The 23,326-nt window shown below is 38.7% G+C and overlaps 1 protein-coding gene across 1 annotated transcript; it reads right to left on the bottom strand.

Annotated features, from left to right (window-relative positions):
* Window positions 1-21,777: 21,777 nt before the first annotated feature.
* On the bottom strand, window positions 21,778-23,076 carry LOC141589783 (uncharacterized). Its single transcript, XM_074410407.1, has 2 exons — window positions 22,867-23,076; window positions 21,778-22,767 (listed from the first exon to the last, which is right to left on the bottom strand). Exons 1-2 carry the CDS (start codon window positions 23,074-23,076, stop codon window positions 21,778-21,780), a joined length of 1,200 nt encoding a protein of 399 aa, XP_074266508.1.
* Window positions 23,077-23,326: the final 250 nt, after the last annotated feature.

The raw sequence follows: 23,326 nt of genomic DNA, 5'->3' as shown, positions 1-23,326 counted from the left end.
TTACCCTTGACGCAAGGAACTCAACGGTATAACCAACGCTAAGAACTGACCTTCCAAACTCCGGGGATTGCTAATAATGCGTTTAGGATGAAGAACTTGCTTGCTTTCTCTCTTAAACAGTAATTTAGGTTTTGCAAAAGTGATTTAGAATAATGACGACAAAGCTTATATACCTTAATCGCATAATTAACAAAACCGAGAAAACTCCCCGTAAAACCGGACACTCGATCGAGTACCCGAGGTACTCGATCGAGTACCCCCTTACTCGATCGAGTACCCTAGTTACTCGATCGAGTACCCAACAGGTCAGAAACTTTTCTAAAACACAACCACCCTTACTCGACAGAGTAAGGCCTACTCGATAGAGTACCCCAAGACTTATAAATACGGAGTATTACAGTCTTCCCTCCTTAAAAAGAACTTCGTCCCCGAAGTTCAAACCACTACTAAACAAAGGTACTCCCCCAATGCTTCCGACTCACTAACAAAACAAAACCCAACATAAAACATGGTACTAACCCAACGCATCCCTACAAACATACCGACACAACATACAAAAAGGGTATAAAAACGGTTTAAAACTCTTTGCGATCATCTCCTACCCCCCTATAAGAAACAAGGTTACGTCCCCGTAACCATACATACCTGATCAAAAAGAAACGGGTATCGCTCTTTCATAGCTTCCTCTGGTTCCCATGTAGCTTCCTCGGTCTCGTGGTTAGACCAAAGGATCATAAGCAAAACTGTCTCACCACTCCTAGTCTTTCTAACCTTTCGGTCTAGAATCTGCTTAGGCACCTCAAGATATGATAAGGACTCATCTAGCTCTAAGTTCTCTGCCTCTAACACATGTGACGGATCACTCACATACTTCCGCAGCTGCGTTACATGAAACACATTATGCACTCTCTCTAACGCAGCTGGTAAAGCCAGACGATATGCAACTTCCCCAACTCGCTCTAAGATCTCATAAGGCCCTATAAACTTCTGACTTAACTTGCCTTTCTTCCCAAATCTCATAACCCCACGCATAGGAGACACTTTCAAAAGAACTTTGTCCCCCACTTGAAACTCTATGTCCCGGCGATGTAGATCTGCATAACTCTTTTGCCTATCCTGAGCTGCCTTCATCCGTTCCCTGATCATCTTAATCTGTTCCACCATCTCATGCACCATCTCTGGTCCTAAAACCACTGTCTCAGCACTATCGTCCCAACAAATTGGACTCCTACATCTCCTCCCATACAAAGCCTCAAACGGTGCCATGCCAATACTAGTGTGATAGCTGTTATTATAAGAATATTCTATCAAGTCCAACCTCTGTTCCCAGCTACCACCAAAGTCCATCACACAAGCTCGCAACATATCCTCAAGAGTCTTGATTGTTCTCTCAGTCTGTCCGTCTATCGCAGGATGAAATGCTGTACTCATCTTCAAAGTTGTTCCCAACGATTCCTGCAACTCTTTCCAAAACCTCGATATAAACCTCGCATCTCTATCAGACACAATGTCCTTAGGGACTCCATGTAACTTAAGCACGTTCTTTCGATAGGCCATAGCCAATTGTGCCTTAGTCCATGTATCTTTCATTGGAACAAAGTGAGCTGACTTGGTCAGTCGATCCACTATTACCCAAATCATGTTGTTACCTTGTTGACTCTTTGGCAAACCCACAATGAAATCCATGGAAATGGATTCCCACTTCCACTCAGGTACCTCTAAAGACCGAATCTTACCTTGTGGTCGTCATTTGTTCCCTTTAACTTTTTGGCATGTCAAACAACGGACACAAACTCAAATTGTCTCTTTCTTCATCCCAGGCCACCAGAACGTTTTCTTTAAATCCTTGTATAGCTTGTCACCACCCGGATGTACCGAGTATGGTGTACAATGCGCCTCTGTCATGATAGTCTTTTTCAACTCCTCATCATTAGGAACACACCACCTACCATCGAACCTCAAACTACCATCTCGTATGAATCGAAAATCGGACACCGTCCCTTTCTCTACTCCAGCTCTCCACTCCACTATCTTAGGATCCAACGCCTGTTTACCTCGAATGTCATCATAAAACTCAAGATGTACTGTCATATCACCCATGGCGTCCCCTTTCTGCATCATATGTATTCCAAACCTCGCTACCTCATCTCTCACCTCATCAAAGATAGAGTCATACACGAAAAATGTACACTCTTCCTACTCAAAGCATCAAGAACAACATTGGCCTTCCCTTCATGGTAGATGATTTCCATGTCATAATCGCCAATCAGCTCCATCCACCTTCTCTGTCTCATGTTCAACTCCTTTTGAGTGAAAATGTACTTGAGACTCTTGTGATCAGAAAATACCTTAAAGATTGCTCCATAAAGGTAATGTCTCCAAATCTTGAGAGCAAACACCACCGCACCCAACTCCAGATCATGAGTAGGGTAGTTCTCCTCATAAGGCTTCAATTGCCTAGAAGCATAGGCAATCACTTTACCGTTCTCGCATCAACACGCATCCCAACCCATTCTTTGAGGCATCCGTATAAACCTCAAAGTTCTCGATCCCTTCAGTAATGCTAAGACAGGAGCCGTGGTCAAACGCTCCTTTAATGTTTGGAACGCCGTCTCACAACTCTCATCCCAACGAAACCTATTCTCTTTCCTCATCAACGCCGTCATAGGTCTAGCTATCTTGGAGAAATCTTTCACGAACCGTCTCAGTAGTATCCAAAAAACTCGAAAACTCCCGATCTCAAAGAACATTCTTTGGTGCTTCCCACTTTGTCACTGCTTCTATCTTTGCCGGATCCACAGCTACCCCATCTTTAGAGATAACATGCCCTAGAAAAGCAACTTTCTCTAACCAGAACTCACACTTGGATAGCTTAGCATACAACTCATGGTCCCTCAAAGTTTGCAACACAATCCTCAGATGCTCCTCATGCTCCTCCTTAGTCTTGGAGTAGACTAAGATATCGTCGATAAACACCACTACAAACTTATCCAAAAACGGTCTAAAGATCCTATTCATCAAATCCATAAACACTGCCGGTGCATTAGACAACCCAAACGGCATCACCACATACTCATAATGGCCATACCTCGACGTAAAAGCTGTCTTTGGTATGTCCACCTCTCTAATCTTCACCTGATGGTACCCCGACCTCAAATCAATCTTAGAAAAGACTGACGCACCACTCAACTGATCAAACAGGTCATCTATCCTTGGCAAAGGATACTTGTTCTTCACCGTCACTCGGTTCAGCTCCCTGTAATCTATGCACAACCTCAGACTCCCATCTTTCTTCTTCACAAAAAGAACTGGTGCTCCCCACGGTGATACACTAGGTCTAATGTATCCCTTCTCTATCAGATCATCCAACGGCTTCCTAAGCTCCTCCATCTCCTTAGGACCCATGCGGTACGGTGCCTTAGAGATTGGCCCCGTCCCTGGTTTCAACTCAACGGTGAAATCTATCTCCCTCTTTGGTGGCAACCCCGGAATCTCGTCAGGAAAAACATCGGCAAACTCTCCCACCACTGGTATCTCATCAACTGTCGGACTCTCTATCCGGTCATCTCTCACATGGCACAAGATCAAAGGACATCCCTTCCTCAGATAAGACTTCAAGGTGACAGCTGCAATCAACTTAACTTTGGGTTTGACTAGAAACCCACGATAAGACACACTAACACCTTTAGGACCTCTTAAAGACACTTTCTTTTGATGACAGTCTATCTTAGCTTTATACCTTCCTAACCAATCCATCCCGACTATCATCTCAAAACCGTCAAAAGGAAACTCTAGCAAGTCTACAGGTAGATCAACTTGCCCAACTATCATAGATACATCTCTAAACAACCTCCCACATGATACAGACTCACCCGAAGGTATAAAAACTTGCTCACTAACAGACTCATATACCCTCAGAACCAACTGTTTAACATGACTCGAAGATACAAACGACTGAGAAGCCCCCGAATCAAACAAAACAAAGGTATGAATACCATTAACAAGAAAAGTACCGATGATAACGTGCGCATCTTCCTCAGCTGCTTTCTTCTCCATCATGAATAACTTTCCACTGGTCTTATGTCCACCTCCCTGGACAGTACTGGCTGATGTGGTCGGCTTAGCACCCGACCCTTGATTGTTGTTGTTGTTCGTTGGTGGTTTCTGATAAGAATTACCGCCGTTGCGGTTGCCTCCACTCTGGTAACTCTGACTTCCTCGGTTTGGCCATGATTCAGCGGTGTGTTGCTCGCGTAGCTCACAAGCAGTCTCTGGAAAGATCCCGGTGCACTTGTGCACTCATGTCTCTTGTGGCCTACACCACCACAACTATAGCAGGTCACACCCCAACTACCACTAACACTTCCCCGGCCGCGCCCAAAGGAAGCCCCAGCACTGAACCCTGACCCAGAAGAAAACCCCTTAGACTGATTGTGGTTGCCTTTCTTGTGATTAGATTGGCCACCACCCTCACTCTCAGACTTCCTCTTCTCACCACCTGACCTCTCCTGAGCTATCTCCACCAACCTCTCAGCTCTCCCAGCCCTCTCATAGGCTTCCTTAACATCAGTAAGGACTCCCACGGGTAACTTATCCATAATCTTAGGGGTCAACCCTCTCTCAAACCTCAACGCCAGGTTCTCCTCACTCAAACCCATATCCTCAGCATACCTAGACTTATCATTGAACTACCTGTAGTACTCGGACACGGACATCTCAAATGGTCATCTTAAAACCGTCAAACTCTTCTCTCAACTTACTCCTCACATGCTCCGACAAACTCCTTTCTCACAAATTTCCTACGAAACTCCTCCCAAGGTATAGCAGATAAACCTTGGTTTGTATATATCTCCTTAGCACTCACTTTCACCGTATCCCACCACTTACCACCGCCTCCCTCGATAGAACGCACTGCTCCACTCTCATCTCATCGGACAAGGAACCAAATCTAGTATGTTCTCCATCTCTCTAAGCCAACTATCGAGAAGGTTAGGCTCCTCAACTCCCTTATACTCTTTCGGGTTAAACCTCGCTATATAGAGGCTGATTTTAGAATGATCAACCTCCTTCTCCTTATCCTTATCCTTATCTTTCCCCACAGTCTTTAAAGCCTCAGTGAGAGCATCCTGATGCTCCAACATCTTAACGATGTCATCTATGTTCATAAGCTCAGCTCTCGCATACAAAGCAGTCTTCTTGGGCGGCATCTTGAAACTATCATAGAAAAAGGGGTGGATATAAACATACAAAACCTCAAAACAAGAAAACACGCTGCCCAGACCCCTACTCGATCGAGTTCCCAAACATAGTCGATCGAGTAACGGGCTACTCGATCGAGTGCCCAACATACTCGATCGAGTGCCCCAACATCAGACCTAAACAGACCTTCTGATCTCTGACCTACTCGACCGAGTAGCTAGGCTACTCGATCGAGTGACCCCCTACTCGATCGAGTGCCCGAGGTACTCGATCGAGTGCCCAAAAACACGATTCTGGACTCAAAATCGTCAAAAACCCACCCGATCGAGTCAGTCCCACTCGATCGAGTCATGCTAACTCATAAACGCTACCCGCATGCTATATCATATGCTAACATGCTAACAACTTTATAAAACCACATATTATATCATAACTAAGCATATAATGCTACGCATCCTTTCGTACGATCTACGAGATCATTATATCATGTTATTAACTGCCACCTTATAAACATCCAACATGTTATCACTCCAACAACAAGTCTACATATATCATTAACCTTTCTTTCACATTCTCAACTTTCTACTTCAAACATCCAACAATTACACACACTTCATCACATTCTTACACAAGCTAACTAAACAACACATACGACCTTGATATACACCCCATGTGACCGGTTCAAAATTGTAGGGCAAGTTCGCGACTTTAGAACGTCTCCCAAGCCTTTGCATTAGCTCCTACAACTTTTACCCCGGGTTCATTTTAGTTGACTCCCTATGTTCATTAGGTTCATTGGTTACAGGTTTCAGGATCGTCGCTCTGATACCATTTGTAACACCCCCATACTCCAAGTGCCTTACCAGGACCACTCAGGTATGAAGACATTACCATCTCGGTTACCCGAGGCAATTATAATTAAATAAACAATGAAGAAACAACGTTTAATTATAAATACTTAGCGAAGAGTTACAATTCTCAAAACCAAACCAAATGTGTAATACATGTTTTCAAACTAACTGTTCTAGCTGAAATGTAAATAAACTAATAAGCTACAGCGGAAGACTCCTATCATCATGTCGTGGCCATCCCAAATATCCCAGTACTCATCTCATACCTGCTCAATATCTGCTCACCATCCCCGAATGGATCACCGCAGGTTTACAAAACAACACCGGGGTCAGTACTAATCACACAATTCAATATATATTAACAATAAGATAAACAGACAGCTTAACTGTCATACACACACAATCACGCCAAATCCAATCATCTCAATCACTGACTGTCCACTGGACCAGCCCTGCCAGTGGGGGACCGCAGCCGTACCCACCAAATCCCCGCTCCACATAATGAGCGATAACCCTGTCCATTAATGTGCACATCCCTTCTGTGGCGGGTTCCACAGAAGGCGAAACTAGGGCGTGAAGCCACTCCCGCAAGTGACCCCACTCAGCCGAGGACATGCCTCGCGAACCATAGACAACGATCACAACCACAAACACAATACAATTACTATATCAAACAACCAATCACAACACATCAACCAATATCCCATTATGGGACTAATACTGAGTAGGAAATCCTACCTGGAAAGCACACTGTCAGACGGTCTCTACTACTGTATCAAAAAGCCTCCTCTATGAAACCTCCTCCTATCATACAACACATAAATGCTACCCAATTACATACTACTCAAAAACCCCCAAATCCCTATATTAGGATTTAACCAAATCAAAGGAAAGACAATAAAAATGGTACACAGATCTTACCCTTGACGCAAGGAACTCAACGGTATAACCAACGCTAAGAACTGACCTTCCAAACTCCGGGGATTGCTAATAATGCGATTAGGATGAAGAACTTGCTTGCTTTCTCTCTTAAACAGTAATTTAGGTTTTGCAAAAGTGATTTAGAATAATGACGACAAAGCTTATATACCTTAATCGCATAATTAACAAAACCCGAGAAAACTCCCCGTAAAACCGGACACTCGATCGAGTACCCGAGGTACTCGATCGAGTACCCGAGGTACTCGATCGAGTACCCCCTTACTCGATCGAGTACCCTAGTTACTCGATCGAGTACCCAACAGGTCAGAAACTTTTCTAAAACGCAACCTACCCTTACTCGACATAGTAAGGCCTACTCGATAGAGTACCCCAAGACTTATAAATACGGAGTATTACACTTTAAGGTGTTGATCAAACTCATTTGAAAGATATTCGCCACCCCGATCTGAACGGAGTGCTTTAACCTTTCTACCCAGTTGGTTCTGTACCCTGTTCTGGTATTCCTTGAATTTCTCAAAGGACTCACTTTTATGCTTCATTAAGTAGACATATCCATATCTACTTAAATCGTCCGTGAAAGTGATAAAATATCTATAGCCATCTCTAGCGGTAATTGACATAGGTCCACAAACATCAGTATGTATGAGTCCTAATAGGTCACTAGCGCGCATTCCAACACCTTTGAAAGAAATTCGAGTCATTTTGCCAATGATACATGATTCACACGTACCATATGTAGAAAATTCGAATGCGGGAATAGTCCCATTATCGACGAGTTTCTTCACGCGTTTCTCATTTATGTGTCCCATTCGACAATGCCATAGATAGGTTTGATCTTTGTCACCATTTTTTAATTTCTTATTATTCATGTGTAATTCTTCCGTGGTTTGATCTAAGATGTAAATTCCATTCATGGAAACTGCTTTGCCATAAATCATTTCATAAAAAGAAAATACAGCTATTATCCTTTATTGAAAATGCAAAACCGTCTTTAGCAAGTACGGAAACTGAAATAATGTTCTTAGACAAACTGGGTACATAGTAACAGTTATATAAAAGTAACTCAAAACCACTAGGGAGTTGGATTACGTATGTTCCCTTCGAGACAGCAGCAACTCGTGCTCCATTCCCGACTCGCAGGTCCACATCACCCTTTTCGAGAGGCATGATGTTCTTTAGGTCCTGCAAATAATTACACAGATGAGTACCACAACCAGTATCAAGTACCCAAGTTCCGAAACTTGCATGGTTTATCTCAATCATATGAATATAAGATGACATACCAACAGGAACGACGCGGCCTGCTTTTATGTCCTCAAGGTACACGGGACAGTTCCTCCTCCAATGTCCAGTCTTGTGACAATGGTGGCACTCAATGTCACCGCCCTTGCTCTTTGTCTTGCCCTGTGAGCCACTAGTCTCACCAGGCCCACTCTTACCGTTTCCTGACTTCTTGAACTTTGGCTTACCTACAGCTAGGTCGCCATGAGCCTTGCCCTTACCTTTACCCTTGTTGTAAATCGTGAGAACATCCTGCTTCATGCTCCCACTCAATTTCATATCCTTCTCGGTCTGTACGAGAAGGGAGTGTAGCTCATGAGGACTCTTTTTCAAGTCATTCATATAATAGTTCGCCCTGAAAAGGGCAAAACCATCGTGAAGAGAATGAAGCATTCGGTCAATGACAATGCTCTCACTGATTTTACAATTCAGTGCCTCCAGCTTCTCGACATTCTCAATCAAGTGAATAATGTGTGGGCTAACCGGTTGGCCCTTCTGGAGTTTCGTATCAAAGAAGCGACATGTATGCTCATATGTAACGATTCTCGGTGCTTTTGAGAACTCGTTAGTGAGCGTAGTGAAAATCTTGTTTGCACTTTGGGCAATGAAGCGTCTCTGCAAATTGGTTTCCATTGCAAAGATGAGTACGTTCTTTATCGCACTCGCTTCCATAACGAAATCACTATAAGCGAGTGACTCGTTGACTCCTGCATTGGGGCCTGGATTGACCGGTATTGGCTCAGTTAAGTACCTGAGCTTACCGTCGCAATGGCAAGATTCCGTAGTCTTTGCCTCCCGATCCGCAAAGTTGGACCCGTCATTTTTCAGACGTGTGAACTGATTCATGTTGTCCATAAAAACTTTCAGCCAGGACGCGCGATCAAGTGTGGCACTTGGCATTGGGATTTCCTTATTTCCAGCCATTTGTTGTAACAGTAAAATTAACGTGTTCTACACTGCGAAAAGAAAATTGAATAATAAGCCTATGCATCGATTTGATTTTTAAGTCTAATGCAATACTGTTATAACGCGAAGACTCATGCATTTATACAATTGACCTTCCTCAAGAATTATATAAATGATCCCAAGACTCAATTTCTCTGTAAATTGATAAGCTAACCTTTTAGCTAATTCTACCGTTAGAATTCTTGGTCGATAAATTTCTGTAAATACTATCTTTAGTCCATCATAATCACGAGAAACTCTTCGGACTATGATGTTGAGGTAAACTAAGTCAACACAACTACTTACCCAACGTAGAAGGGGTCATATTATGCCTACCGACGAAGAAGGGATTCATAGTTGTTTGCCCTTATAAAGACTAGTTCTCAATTTCGTTTTAGAGGAAGATCCCATCAACTTTATTTTAATTTATTTTAAGTGAACTAATATCTAGCATGCGAGAATGAATAAACTAAGGTGATGGCTTAATAAGTGTGTGACATCTGTATGTCCATGAAAACTAACATACAACCTATATGAGTCAATTTTCATGCATTTTAGTAGTAGGTGGTTTGGTTTAGGCGGAATATGATGCATAAACTATCATGTGAATGAAAAGCAATAGGAATGAAAACGTAAAAACAATAATAAAGTCCTAGTGTGGCCTATCCTATCAAAATGAACATTAAATACAAGTTTGGAATCCATCCTTGGACCCGAGAAGCTTGTCTCGATGTTCCATCTTGATCCATGTAGCGGGAGTGAGCTCCAACCTCCATCTTTAGTCTTCTTTGAAATTACAATAAATAAAAGGGTTATTTCATGAGAATAATCCATCCTATGTCCCCTCTTCTCAGATTAATCTATCCTCGTATTTAACTGAGAATAATCTCGTCTTTGACGTCATTTAACTTGTAGTAGACCAATAGACCGGTTACCTAGACAACCGGTTACCCTTGTGTATAAATCTAATTAACTTTTATCTCCCTCCATTTGATTCATAAACAAAACATTATTTCTCCCAAAATCTCTCCAACTCCACCACCACACACTCCCACCACCGACTACAACACCCACCACCCACAACAACACCAACCATACACTCCCTTTACCACCCACCCCAATCTGTGTTCACCAAGCCCCAAAAAAATCTGGGTTCATTCACTCATAATCGATTTGGGTTTGTTGATAATTAAACCTTCAAAAAATCTGGGTTTCTAGGTTTAAAGTTAGGTTTCCAATCAATTTGGGTTTGTTGATAAACCCCCCAGAAATCTGGTTCCCAACAATTTCTGGGTTTGTCTGCTCCTTTTCTCACGGTTGTCTCTTTTTCCTCCTATAAATCTACCATCCTGTTGTTGCATACCAAAACTCCACTCAAATTAGCTCTAATCAAACACGTCTATACATACAAAAACTCCACATGTAAAGATCACATGTCACCCACATTTTAAGTAGTGATAGTTTGCTCACATATTAAACCCACCTCCATGAAATTATACAACCTGCACATATTAAACCCACTTCCAATTTACATTTTGACAAGTATCAGATTTGAAAACCCAATAATTAATGCTAATTACAAGTACCCAGATGTCAAATTAATGATCAGATAGGTGCGATTTTGAGGGATTTAAAGGGTGTAACAAGTAAGATGAATTGAAAAGGCTGCATCTTTTGAAAGATAGGAGTTTTAGCATGGTTTGAGTAACAAAAAGGTGAAGATTTGAGTGAATGTAAAAACAATTTTGGTGAGAAAAAGAGTTAGGGTTTGAAGTTTTGGATGAAATTGGGTGGCAGTGTTTGGGGCAGGCAGATGCGATAGTGGTGCGCAGGCCTGGTGATGCGTTGGAATGTCGATATGTGTGGTGTGGTTGGTTAGGATGAAGAAATAAAAGAGAAGAAACAATGGGATAAAGAAGGAACCAGGAAAAAAACAAGAAAAAGAAAAAATACAATGACCTGTTGGGAAACCTGTATTAACAGGTCAATTATGGAACCAGTTCACTACAAGTTAAATGACGTCAAAGATGAGATTATTCTCAGTTAAACACGAGGATAGATTAATCTGAGAAGATGAGGCATAGGATGGATTATTGTCATGAAATAACCCTAAATAAAATTACATAATAAACCTATTTATTACATTCTAATTTCAAAAACCCAAAACTAAAGAAATAAAAAAAGGAGATTCGAGATCTCATAATTACATAAAAAATTATGTTTCCTTCATTACGAAAACATAATTTGACTAAGGCCACACTAAGTATTACAAATTACAACCGATTGCAAAAATACGTAAATTAAACCATTCAAACGATTCATTCAACTAAATAAAATGCATCAACTACAAAAAAAATTAAACATGCAAGACATAATTCTTTAATTATGTAGATTAATTTTATCCAAACCACCCATTTAAATTATCAAATTAAGTGACAATTCCTCAATTAATCACATTAATTTCAATCTTAATTCATATTATACTTGTAATATGAATTTAGTCCAATCATTATTTTAAACTTCTTTAAAATAATTAGATATCTATTAATTATGAACCGCTTCACAATAATTAATTTGCCAAAACAAACAAAAAAAATTTCTTTTGAAAATTATCTCGGTAAAAAACCGAAACAACCCATTAAAAAGACTTTTCCTCGGTTTTTCAGCAAAAACCGAAAAGGAAAAAAAAACAGAAATTTTTTTTTTTTTATAATGCTGCTGGACGTGAACAGTAACAGAATTTTTTTTTTCTTTTCTCGGCAAAACAAGAAAAAAACAGCCCGTTACTTTTCTTTAAACACGGTTTTTCTGTAAAAACCGAAACAAAACAATCAAATTTTTTTTTTTATAATCTGCCCTGTGAACAGTAACAGTGACGTGAACAGTGACAAAAAAAAATTTCGGATGCTTTTCAAATCGGCATAAACAAAAACATCCGCAAAAAAAAACTTTAATCGGTTTTTCAGGAAAAACCGAAAGGAAAAAAAACAGAAATTTTTTTTTTTAAAAAAAATTACTGTTCATCCGTGAACAGTACAGAAACAGAAAGAAAAAAAATTCCACGGTTAAAAAAAAAAACAGCCGATTATATTTTTTTTCTTCGCAAACCCTAATAATTGTTTACAAACAATTTTATGAAAATCATCAAAATAAAATTCGTGGCCTTGGCTCTGATACCAGTTGTGGGATTGATCTGTATGCATCCCTTTATATTTAAGGATTATAACGAATTATAAAGTGATGATAACTAGTCATAAAATAAATTGCATAAACAAAATCGTAAAGGATTAAGAAATAACCTTCGGTCCTAGCTTTTATGGCCTATGAACAATATCGCAATGATATTCTCCTATCAGTTGCACCCAATATGCTCCGAGAAATGCCCCTCAAATTGCTAGAATGAGATCCCCAATTTTCTGTAAATATTAGGTTTTTTTTGTGTGATTTTCTGATGAGAGGGAGAGATTAGGTTAAAAGAGAATTAGGGTTAGAAAATGATCTCCCTTTCTCCTCTTATGGAAACCGAAAATGGGAGTTGAATAAGGGAGATATTCTCTACCCTAATTCGGCCCATGTAACCGAAATAAGGAGTATAATCTCCTTATTTTTGGTTATTCCAAAAATGTATAAAATGTGTTAAATTGTCATCTAGTGAGGATCGAACCCATGATCTCTTGGTTTGTGTACCCTCACTATTACCACTATGACACATTCAACTTGTTGATATTAAATATAACCGATTACATTTAATTACGAATTAACAGATTAATTCGTCCAAGCTAACATTACATACATTTAATTAAATATAACTTATTATATTCAATTTACGAATTGACAGTTAATTCGTCTCAACTAATATTATTTAATCTTCATTAAATAATTGTCTCATCAACACATTGACTAACTGTTTAGTCATATTAGGCATCAATGTGATCATATTTCTATAACCACATCTCTCAAACACATCCTATAGCTGTGACCTTTAGGGACCAGTTGATCACCGCCATCTGTATGATAATAACGTCAAACTTTATAGCAAGCCAACCGTTATTAGGTAAACGTTAATCAACTGATTAAATATACGAAGTATAACCTTGTGAACCTGTAAGAGATTTACAAATGTTATCACACTAATTTGTGGAGGACACAAGCTCCAACAGTGATCACACTTCTAATTGGATACGTGCGGTTCCTATTTGCTGGTTGGGGGAGACTATGAATATGAGGGCTTACCATTGTATGCTTAGCTATCGAATGAGTATTCCATTTTCATCGCTATTATATAAAAAAAAACTCACTTATTTTACCCTTTTTCGTCTCTCTAACATGTGCTTATACAACGCTTCAATTTTCTTCCTAGGTTGTTTTTTTTATCTCCAATGATGTGACCAATATATTTTATCTTTTCGGATTTGCAAGATAACTTCATCAACTTTCAAACCACATCGACAAGGTTGGACATGAGTATCTAATAGAGGCCATAAATTAACGACTTTGTTAATCTAACGGAAGCAATATTTAATTATCATTTTCTCAAAAAAAAAATGGTCTAGGCCTTGTTCTTTTGGACTAAACCGTCTGAACTGAACTGAACTTAATGAAGCTGAATTGAACATAGCTAAATTGAATGGATCTGAACTGAATTGAAATAAAGAGTTAATTTGTGAAAAGAAAAGTTGAACTAAATTGAACTAAATAGAGCTGAATTGAACTGAAATGAGTTGATATTAAGTCCAAAAAAAGACGGCCTAACTTCACAACCTTAATAATAGTTGAAATTTCTCATAGAGTTTGTCAACTATAATGAATTGAGGTGATAACCCGATAACACATACATTATCACATTCAAGTATTCAACTATCAGTTTTGAAACCCTTACAATTTAGCGGTCAAAACGTATTCCTTACGTACGATAATTTCTATAACAAGAATGCTATTAGGCTCTGTTCTTTTGGATTGAAACAGATCTAATCTGAACTGAACTGAACTTATAGGATCTGAACTAAACTGAACTGAACTTATAGGATCTGAACTGAACTTATAGGATCTAAACTTTTCTGAACTTATAGGATCTGAACTTTTCTGAACTTATAGGATCTGAACTGAACTAAACTTATAGGATCTGAACTGAACTGAACTTATAAGATCTGAACTGAACTTATAGGACCTGAACTGAACTTATAGGAATCGAATTTAAATTAACAAAATTTAATTTAACTTCACTATTATTATTATTATTATTGTTGTTGTTGTTGTTGTTGTGGTTGTTGTTGTTATTATTATTATTATTATTATTATTATTATTATTATTATTATTATAAAAAACGTAATTTTTTATTGAGATCAAATAAATTTTTTACAAGAAATTAGTGGACAACCAAGAGAGAACATTGATAAGAAAATATAGTTTAAAACACAAGGTAAGATAATAACATTTTTACGCTTTATATACATTGGTTTGTTCATACATTATACTACGTTTACATTACGATAAAAAATAATGAGAGGAGTGATAATTTTGTTTTAAAAATAATAATGTATATATGTATCGAATAATTAATGTCAAATGTTTTTGCATCGGTTTTTAAAAATAATACTCCGTATATAACATTTATGAACTGAATTTATAGGATCTAAACTGAATTTATAGGATCTGAACTGAACTGAACTTTTAATCCACAATTTTGAGCTCCTGACAAAATGACTTTAATGATATCTAATTATAAAGTATTCTAAAACAATCTTAAATTCTTAATACAAACTACTTTTGATCCGTCAAAATTTGGTTTTAAAAAACAATTTAGCTCCTTCCAACTAATTTAATTCTTACAAATGATGGTGTTTATAAGTGAGTCTATTCTTTTTCGAAGAATCTTGCTTGTGACGATCTATTCAAAGACATCTCTCACTTGTCCTCTCCACTTGTTGTCCTACTTGTCCCTTATTCTCACGTCTTTTCAAGTCCGTTACAAATGAGAATTTGTGACTCTTCTTCCTCCTAGTTTTGTGTCAAAGTCTATGTTACTCCGACTTTTCTGATTCCTTCATATACCCATTCTCAACACTCGGCACCCGAACGAGAGTATGACACTTCAACACCTTATTTGAAGCCAAAGTATGCATATTTTTCATAAGAATGGCCAAGCCTGACACTTAGACACGGGCCCATATCAAATACTTCAAAACGAGTTTGAGCAAACATAGGTCAAACTTATAAACCTTATCGTTAAAATGGAATAATCAGTAGTACGTACATACGGAGTAGAGGTGGTCAAATCCGGGCTTGTGCAGAACATGGGCCGGACTCACATTCAATTTTTGGCCCACAGATGTGCGGGTTAGCGAGTTCAAGATGAGTTAGTGGGCTGGATCTTTGTATACTTCTTAAAATGTCTTATCCGTACTCGCTTATTTGGTGGCAGGATGGATCAGGTTCAATAAATAAAACGACCCATTAAGAGCTCCAATACGGAGCAATTGGTCTCCCTTGTGACGGGTTACCATTTGTGACGGATATTTTGTGAGATAAAATGTTAACAAAATGGGTTAGTGGAGAAAGGGGACCACATGAATAGTGTTGCAGAGAGAGAAAAAGTGAATACATTGTGAGGTAAAATGGTATCCGTCTTCAGCTTGTGACGGATATGTCATGTCTTCAATGAGAATTTGTGAATACGGAGTAGTAGGTTAAATGAGGAGGTATAGGGACAAATCAATAGACAACCAAAAAGAACAAAGCAATGAAATTAATAAAAGAGTATATGAAAATGAAAGAAAGGGAAAAAAGCAGAACAAGTTAGATGAAGTAGGGCAAAATGGCAGGAAAAGGTAATGTTTGGCTGTCTCCAAGTCGCTAAAGTTTTTGAAAGCGTGGGAAACAACGACTAATCAAGAGTATCATGTGAGATTATTTAATTCAACACGTACTAATTTTATCATGGAAATATGTGTGAGGATTGTGTTTGTGGGGGCGTATCTTCTTCTAATTATTTGCTGTTTCTACCTCAAGATTTTGTTACCTCATGGCTCTTGCAGTTTTCAGACACAAATCTTTGAGTTTTATGTATTGTTTAATCATAGATTAATGTGTATATATAATATATGCGTTTTATTAGAGCTTTTGAAATAAATTAAAATGGATTTAATTCATTTTAGTGTTTGGTTATAAGCTTTTGAAATGGAGTTAGATATCCAACGATTCTAAGTGCATACCAACCACTTTGAATCTCATACCCACGTATATACCCAAATTTCTAACTCCATTCCACCTTATTACAACTACTATTTCCATTCCAGGATCGAACCAAACACTTATGAGCAAGTATTTGGTTAGACAAGTGTTTGGTTCTAACTTCATAACTCATGTTATCACAATTCATTCCAATACTTTGAACCAAACAAAAAAGTGTAGTATTATCATGTCATCTAAATGGGTATACCAACCTCATGCAATCTCCAATGCCCGAATAATTGACCATTACCCTCCTTCATTCGATCTCACTCTTGATTATTGACTCTTGACACGCCAAATCACCCCGTCTTCTTTCCCTTTGACCGACCATCTTGTGCCATTCTATGTTAACTTAAAATCAATTATTGATAGGAGAAGCTCACTAGCTAATAAATTAGTCTCCTCATTTTCATATTATCGACGTATGACAATGCCTTAAGCCATGTTGGAAATAGGGTCTTTGTTTGGCAAGTTCTATTTTCCAATTGTCCCACATTGGTGAGGAAAAGAGTGCTTCATATGTTTATATATGTGCACACTCCTTACCATATCACTAGTGGGTCATGGGAGGCTTTTGTGGAAGCTTTGCGAGGTGCTTAATTTAGCTCGCGCGCGTGTGCCCGTGTTCGGATCCGGATTCGTGATTCGGGATTCGGGATTTGGCAATCGCCCGCGGCAGGCTGTGCCTATCTTTTTGGGCCGGAACCGAGTTACGTATTGGGCTGTGTTTTTATTGTTAGCTGTGTTGAATAAGTCAGTCAACCTGACTGTTAGTGGGGAGAGTCTTACTCCCACTAACTCGGATTGAGGCAAATTCGAGTCTTCAGCAGCTTCTAAAAACACAACAATCATACACTCTTCTCTGTTCTCTCCTTTCTTCTTCTCTCAATATTTCTGGGTAAAGATAAAATCGTTCCAGGCTTCTCCAGTCTCGAGTGGGCGTTTCTGGAAGGCAACAGTAGTGTAATCCTTGGGGAACTACCGGTCATCTGCTGATCGCCACCCCGGTCGGACCGGAAATTGTTTTCAAGGCAGTGGTTCTTGTCCACGTCACTACTAATCTCGTTCGGTATTTCTAATCTCTTTTACATTGTTACTGCTCTACCCGAATAACAAGCCATACACGGAAGAGGCATCAATAGTTACTTTCAATTAAGAAACAAGTTGTCTTTTTCATTTCATAAATTAAGGTTAGTTTCGATGAAGAGCAGTTGTCATACGAGAGCACTAGGTTATCCTCATCAAAGCGTCTTACTTGTGACGGACACTATCCATCACAAGCTGAAGCTTTCTTTTTCCCAATAAATTTGGGTTAGTCTTGATGAATGATTTTTAGTAGGAAAAATGGCAAAATACTACCTATTAAAGTTCGGTTTTTTTATTTTACTACATATTATGTTGAAAACTACGAACTACTACCTATTAAACTGCAAATAACCTCAGACTACTACCTAATCGACGGAAAACACAACTAATCGACGGAATCTCAGGGAAGATTTGATTTCTTTCAATTTTTCTTTTATTTCCTTATCCTTTATACCCATATTACCCTTCTCCAATTCACCATAAGCATTCAAAACACAACTCTCCCTCCATTATCAGCTTCTTCTTCTTCAATCCATCTCTTATCTCCTCCATTAAAGGTAAGTTTTCTCTCTCTTAAACTTTACACTTGTTTCCATTAATTAGTCTCTCTCTTCTCTACCATCATTCTGCTCCGTTCTCAACAATTAATCGGTTACTTTTTTTTTTGATTTTTTCTGGGTTTTGTTGTAGTAGATCTGGAATTTGATGTCTTCAAGAAACTCTCACTCACATGGCTCAAGTCCATTGACATGTCACTGTGGTAAGTCTGTTGCTTTGGTGAAAGCGTGGACTACACAAAACCCGGGGAGAAGGTTCTTTGCGTGTAAGGACTATGACCATTCAACTGGTAGACGAGGTTGTTCATACTTCAACTGGTACGATAATGGACAAACACCATGGCAAAGAGATGTTATCAATGAGTTGCTGATGAACAATAAACAACTCAGAGCAACACTTTCATTGAAAGAGGAAGAAGTGAAGAAATATGCTATGGAGAAAAATGGGAAAAAGTGTCACTCATTTGTACTGTCCATGTTTGTTCTTTTAGTATCAATTGTGATTTGCATTTATGTAGTAATGGTTAAGAAATATGTATGGATTTTATATGAATGAAATGAAATATTGAAGTCAAGAATGTTTCAAATTTACTTCATATTCATAGAAAGCCAAAGATGCTTACTACATGTTCCTTAATAGGCAAAATACATGGCTAGTAAGGATGTGACACCCCGTGATAGGGCATCAAAATAACTATTAAATCTAAGCGGAAAATACAATATTTTTAAAACCTTTAAAAATTTAAAGTGCGAAATCCACCATAAGTGATCAAACGAAAATGCAAAGAAAGATAATTAAGTTTTACAATTAAAAACAAAGTGCGTTGGGGAAAAGATATCCCACGAATAAGCGCAAGTCTAAAGATAGGTGAGTCTAAGAAAACGATAACTAAAGTCCAAGGGTCAATGTTCTCGCTAGCTCACACGTCTTCCCCACATAGTCTGCATCACGAACCTATCATTCATGTAAACATGAACACCACAGTCAGTGGGGAGTAACTCAGGGTTCTCCCAGCCACAATATGTCAAAATACAAGTAAGCAAGAACTTAATTAAACATATTGATCATACATCATACTTGAATAATAATGAACAAGGGGATATAAACGATAATCATAATGAGATAGGCATATTACATTCATGATGAGAAAAGCATGGTACATTATATTAAATATGCATTTAAGGGAGTAGAATAACTAAGTCAACCAATTTCATATTAACTCGACTCATCTATTCATGTGAGATAATTAAAATAATATGGAAGACACGAATACGGTCGTTTCGACAAAAACACGCATTTCAAGGAAATATAACATAGATATGAGATTAGTCATCGAATCATATGAATAAGATAAATGACGGATCAATTAAATGGGAAATACATGGATGGAAACCATAGCCATTACTTTGAAATCTCTTAACAAACATTTCACGGGATGTGGCTACCAATGTCGCATTCATACTTATGGCTTGCATCTCACCATAAGAACGGATGGGAACATCGATCCCGGCGATCATATCGACACTAGAAGCTTGCATCTCACCTCTAGTATCCGATAGGACCAAGAGTCTCATAAACAATCATAGGAGACATGAACTCTCGTATAAAAGAACACGCCAATGACCGTAACAAGCAAGACATTTACGTAGTATGGACCCACAAGACAAACCCCTAGACTCCAACCTCCTGGTAGGACGACGATCATAATACGGTCCTAGTCTAAACCTGGCCAGACTCTCGGGATGGGCGACACCCGATTCGACATGCGGTGACCTATCCGCATCCAAGACTCGATCCATGACACCAAGCCGTGCCCCAAGGTCGAGTAACCCCAAATCGGAACCATGGTACCTATCCGTACCCCAAGGTCCGAAGAGGCGGAAGGATAACCCAACTCGGAAAAAATGGCACCTAACCGTGACTCAAGGTCCGAGGGCAAAATAAGGAATGTCAAGTCGTCACACAATGTAAACCGTCACACTCGGGTCACAAATACGAGTAACAATGATTATATAAACGTGACGTAAATAATTCATGTGAAGCATGCATAAGTACGAGAGTATAACACATATCAAGTGCTCCCATGATAAAAGAGTGTCAACACACCATACACAAGCATTAGAAACAAGTTTGAGATGCATACCCAATAGGAAACATAAAACCCAATCTATAACAACAAGTTTCGTACTCGACTACAACAAGGGTCAACTTCAAACGGTAATAACTCGAGTTATAGACATGATAATGAGGTCAAACAAGTTGGGGGTAATAGCTTATCCTCTTACGGTTCTAACTGTAGGTCATAAGCCTAAAACAAACAAGTAACAAAGAAGTTATGGCCATTTTACCAAAACTGGTACATGCTGTGGCGCAGCCTGCGCCGAGGTGCGCAGCCTGCGCAAATCACTGATTTGCACGACACAACAAATTCATCTTCATCCCCAAATCATTTTTTTATCATGTCATTACCATCCCAATTGCACCATATATTACCCAAGCAACTTTATGCAAGTATTAAGGGTGAAATCAAAGCATAAAAGAGGGATTAAAACACAAGGTTCGATTCAAATTCAAACAATTCCAAACTAACAACTTCATGACATAATTAAACACAATTATTAAGCATGAATAAGACGGTTTCTTTACTAATTCATCCATGTATACAAAAGACTAGAAACTTCTTCAAACCACCAAGAGAGATTCCACACAAAACTCATTCAACAACAAACAAGTAAAAACATGTAAACAATCTAACTTTAACACACATGTGAACAAACTATAACATATATAAACACCCAAATTGACATAATGTCGAGTAACCCATCACCGTTACCTTTCTATCCCTTTAATCCACAATAGAATCGTCTACCCTTAAAGAATCCACTTCCGGGTCAACTAATCTTTCTCCTAAACATAAGAAAACACAAATTAAGACTGAGAATCGAAACTAGAAAAAGGTTACCAAGTTTAAAATGGGTCGACAGCCCCATTAATGAAGGAAAGTCGGTACCCTTTCTTACCTAGAAAGATGGAGGGCGATGAGAGGAAGAGATAGACGCAAAAATCACTTGATTCGGATAAGAATTGAGCAAGTTATGGTGTTTTGAAGATTTGTAAGAGAGAGGTGTAAAAATGGTGTTTGTTGTTGAGGATGAATGCTGAAAAATTGAGGGGGAAGATGTAGTTAGGGTTTCCCTCATTATTTTTATGAGAAGGAAGGAGTAGTATGTGAGCCCAATGGTCATACTAGGCCCAACATGCAAGATTGAGTCGATATACACTAGAAATTACGTCTCAAGCCCACTACAACTCAAGACGGGAAATATTATTATTATTATCATTATTATCCGACCAAAATATTTATTTTGTATTACTTAAGTTTTAAAAATATAATATTTATAAAAATCGTGTTTAACAATGAAATTAATTAAATTAAATAATTTAAAATATAAATAAGACAATAGAATGGTTAATTAAATTATAAATGTCAAAATGGAAAATTCGCGGGTGTTACAAAGGATACATGTTTTCATCCCAAAATAATATTTCTACTTAACTTTTAACTTAGTCTTAATATTTTACAAAAGCAGAACATTAGCATTAACAACTTTGGCTATAACAAAAGCAAAACATCTACTGCCCATGGTGATTAGATAATGTCTGAGTTGCCACATTTTCTCTTCACTAAGCCTGACTTTGTTGGGTTTGAGGACCACTAGTGCATGATGTCTGAGTTGGTTGTTGATTTGGGTTTGAGGATCCAGCTGCTTGTTGTGCTTGAGTTGCTTGCTGTGCTTGAGCTGCTTTTCTTCTCTCCCTCTTCTCCCTGACACCTACTGCCCATGGTGAGTCTGACTTAGGCCTTCCTCCTTTATCCTTCTCTTGGACAACAGCAGGAGGATTCTTACAAGTGCTTTTATTATGCCCCAGTTGGCCACAATGTGAACACTTGTTAGGTCTCTTAACCCTCTTCACATAACTCATCTTCTTACCTTTTCCTTCATCCGGATCCTTTCTCCTTTTCTTTTCAGATGGTCTTCCAGGGAGTCTTCTAAATGGTGGTGGTTCTGGTTGTGCATGGTCAGTTTTGTCCCATTGTTTGGGTCCTGGCATAGGAGCAATAATTGGTTCATATGCCAACTGATACACAGACTTGAAGTAGTATGCATCCACATAGTCATGAGGGCTGCCTCTCTGCTTCAAGATGCAAGCATAGGCATGAACACAAGGAATTCCAGTTAACTGCCAATGGTTACAAGAATAGAGCCTCTTATTCAAGTTAACATTATGCCTGTCTAACATATATTCAACCTCCCATTTATCCACAATTGAACCAAAGCATAAACAATTTCTAATTTCATTATGTGCCCATTCAAAGTACTTGTACACATATGTTATATTTCTCTTACCATATTTCAGTACTCCTTGCCTCTTCTCACAATTTCTCTGCATAATATACCTTCTCATCCACTCCATTTGGGTGAGAATTGATTTATCTCTGGCTTCCTTTATAACAGAATTGAAGTTTTCACACAAGTTGTTCAATAACATGTTGGACCTGGCAGTGGTTGAGAAAGCATGTCTTGACCAAATTTCAGGTGGTATGGCAGCTAGGTAAGTATGTGCCTCATGTTTTAAGTTCTTGATTGCCTCCATATGTGAGAGGAATTCATTCTAAACAATATAAGAAAAGCAAAATTGAAATAAGAATCTTAAATTTGAAATGAGGAATACAAATGAGAAAAGCAAAATTGAATAAGTTCTTGTTTGTACCTTTGTTGTAGACTTGGCTGCTTTCCAGAACCTATCCCTGAATGCCATGCCAGAAAAATGAAATTTGAAATTAGCCCAAATATGCCTAACACAATATCCGATGGCTGCTTTGGGAGTGACACTAGAGAAAGCTTCTATCAGACCCTTTTGTCTGTCAGATATGAATGTCAGCCCCTCTCCTTCTACATTGGCCCTTCTTACATCATTCATTAGAAGTACCAAAAACCATCTCCATGTTTATGTGTTCTCAACCTCAACCACAGCCCATGCTATGAGGTAGATATTGTTATTTCCATCCTTTGCTACAGCAACTAAGCACATGACAGGATATGGTCCTTTCAAATGGTATCCATCCACCCCAATTAGTGGCCTACAACCTCTTACAAAGCCTTGCTTACATGCCTCCAGAAAGATGTACATCCTCTGAAATGTAAGAATAGGTCTGTCCACAGTTTGACAA

The sequence above is a fragment of the Silene latifolia genome, chromosome 7, assembly GCF_048544455.1.
Source record: "Silene latifolia isolate original U9 population chromosome 7, ASM4854445v1, whole genome shotgun sequence".
Lineage (NCBI taxonomy): Eukaryota > Viridiplantae > Streptophyta > Magnoliopsida > Caryophyllales > Caryophyllaceae > Silene > Silene latifolia.
This window is presented reverse-complemented; position numbering and strand designations above follow the sequence as displayed.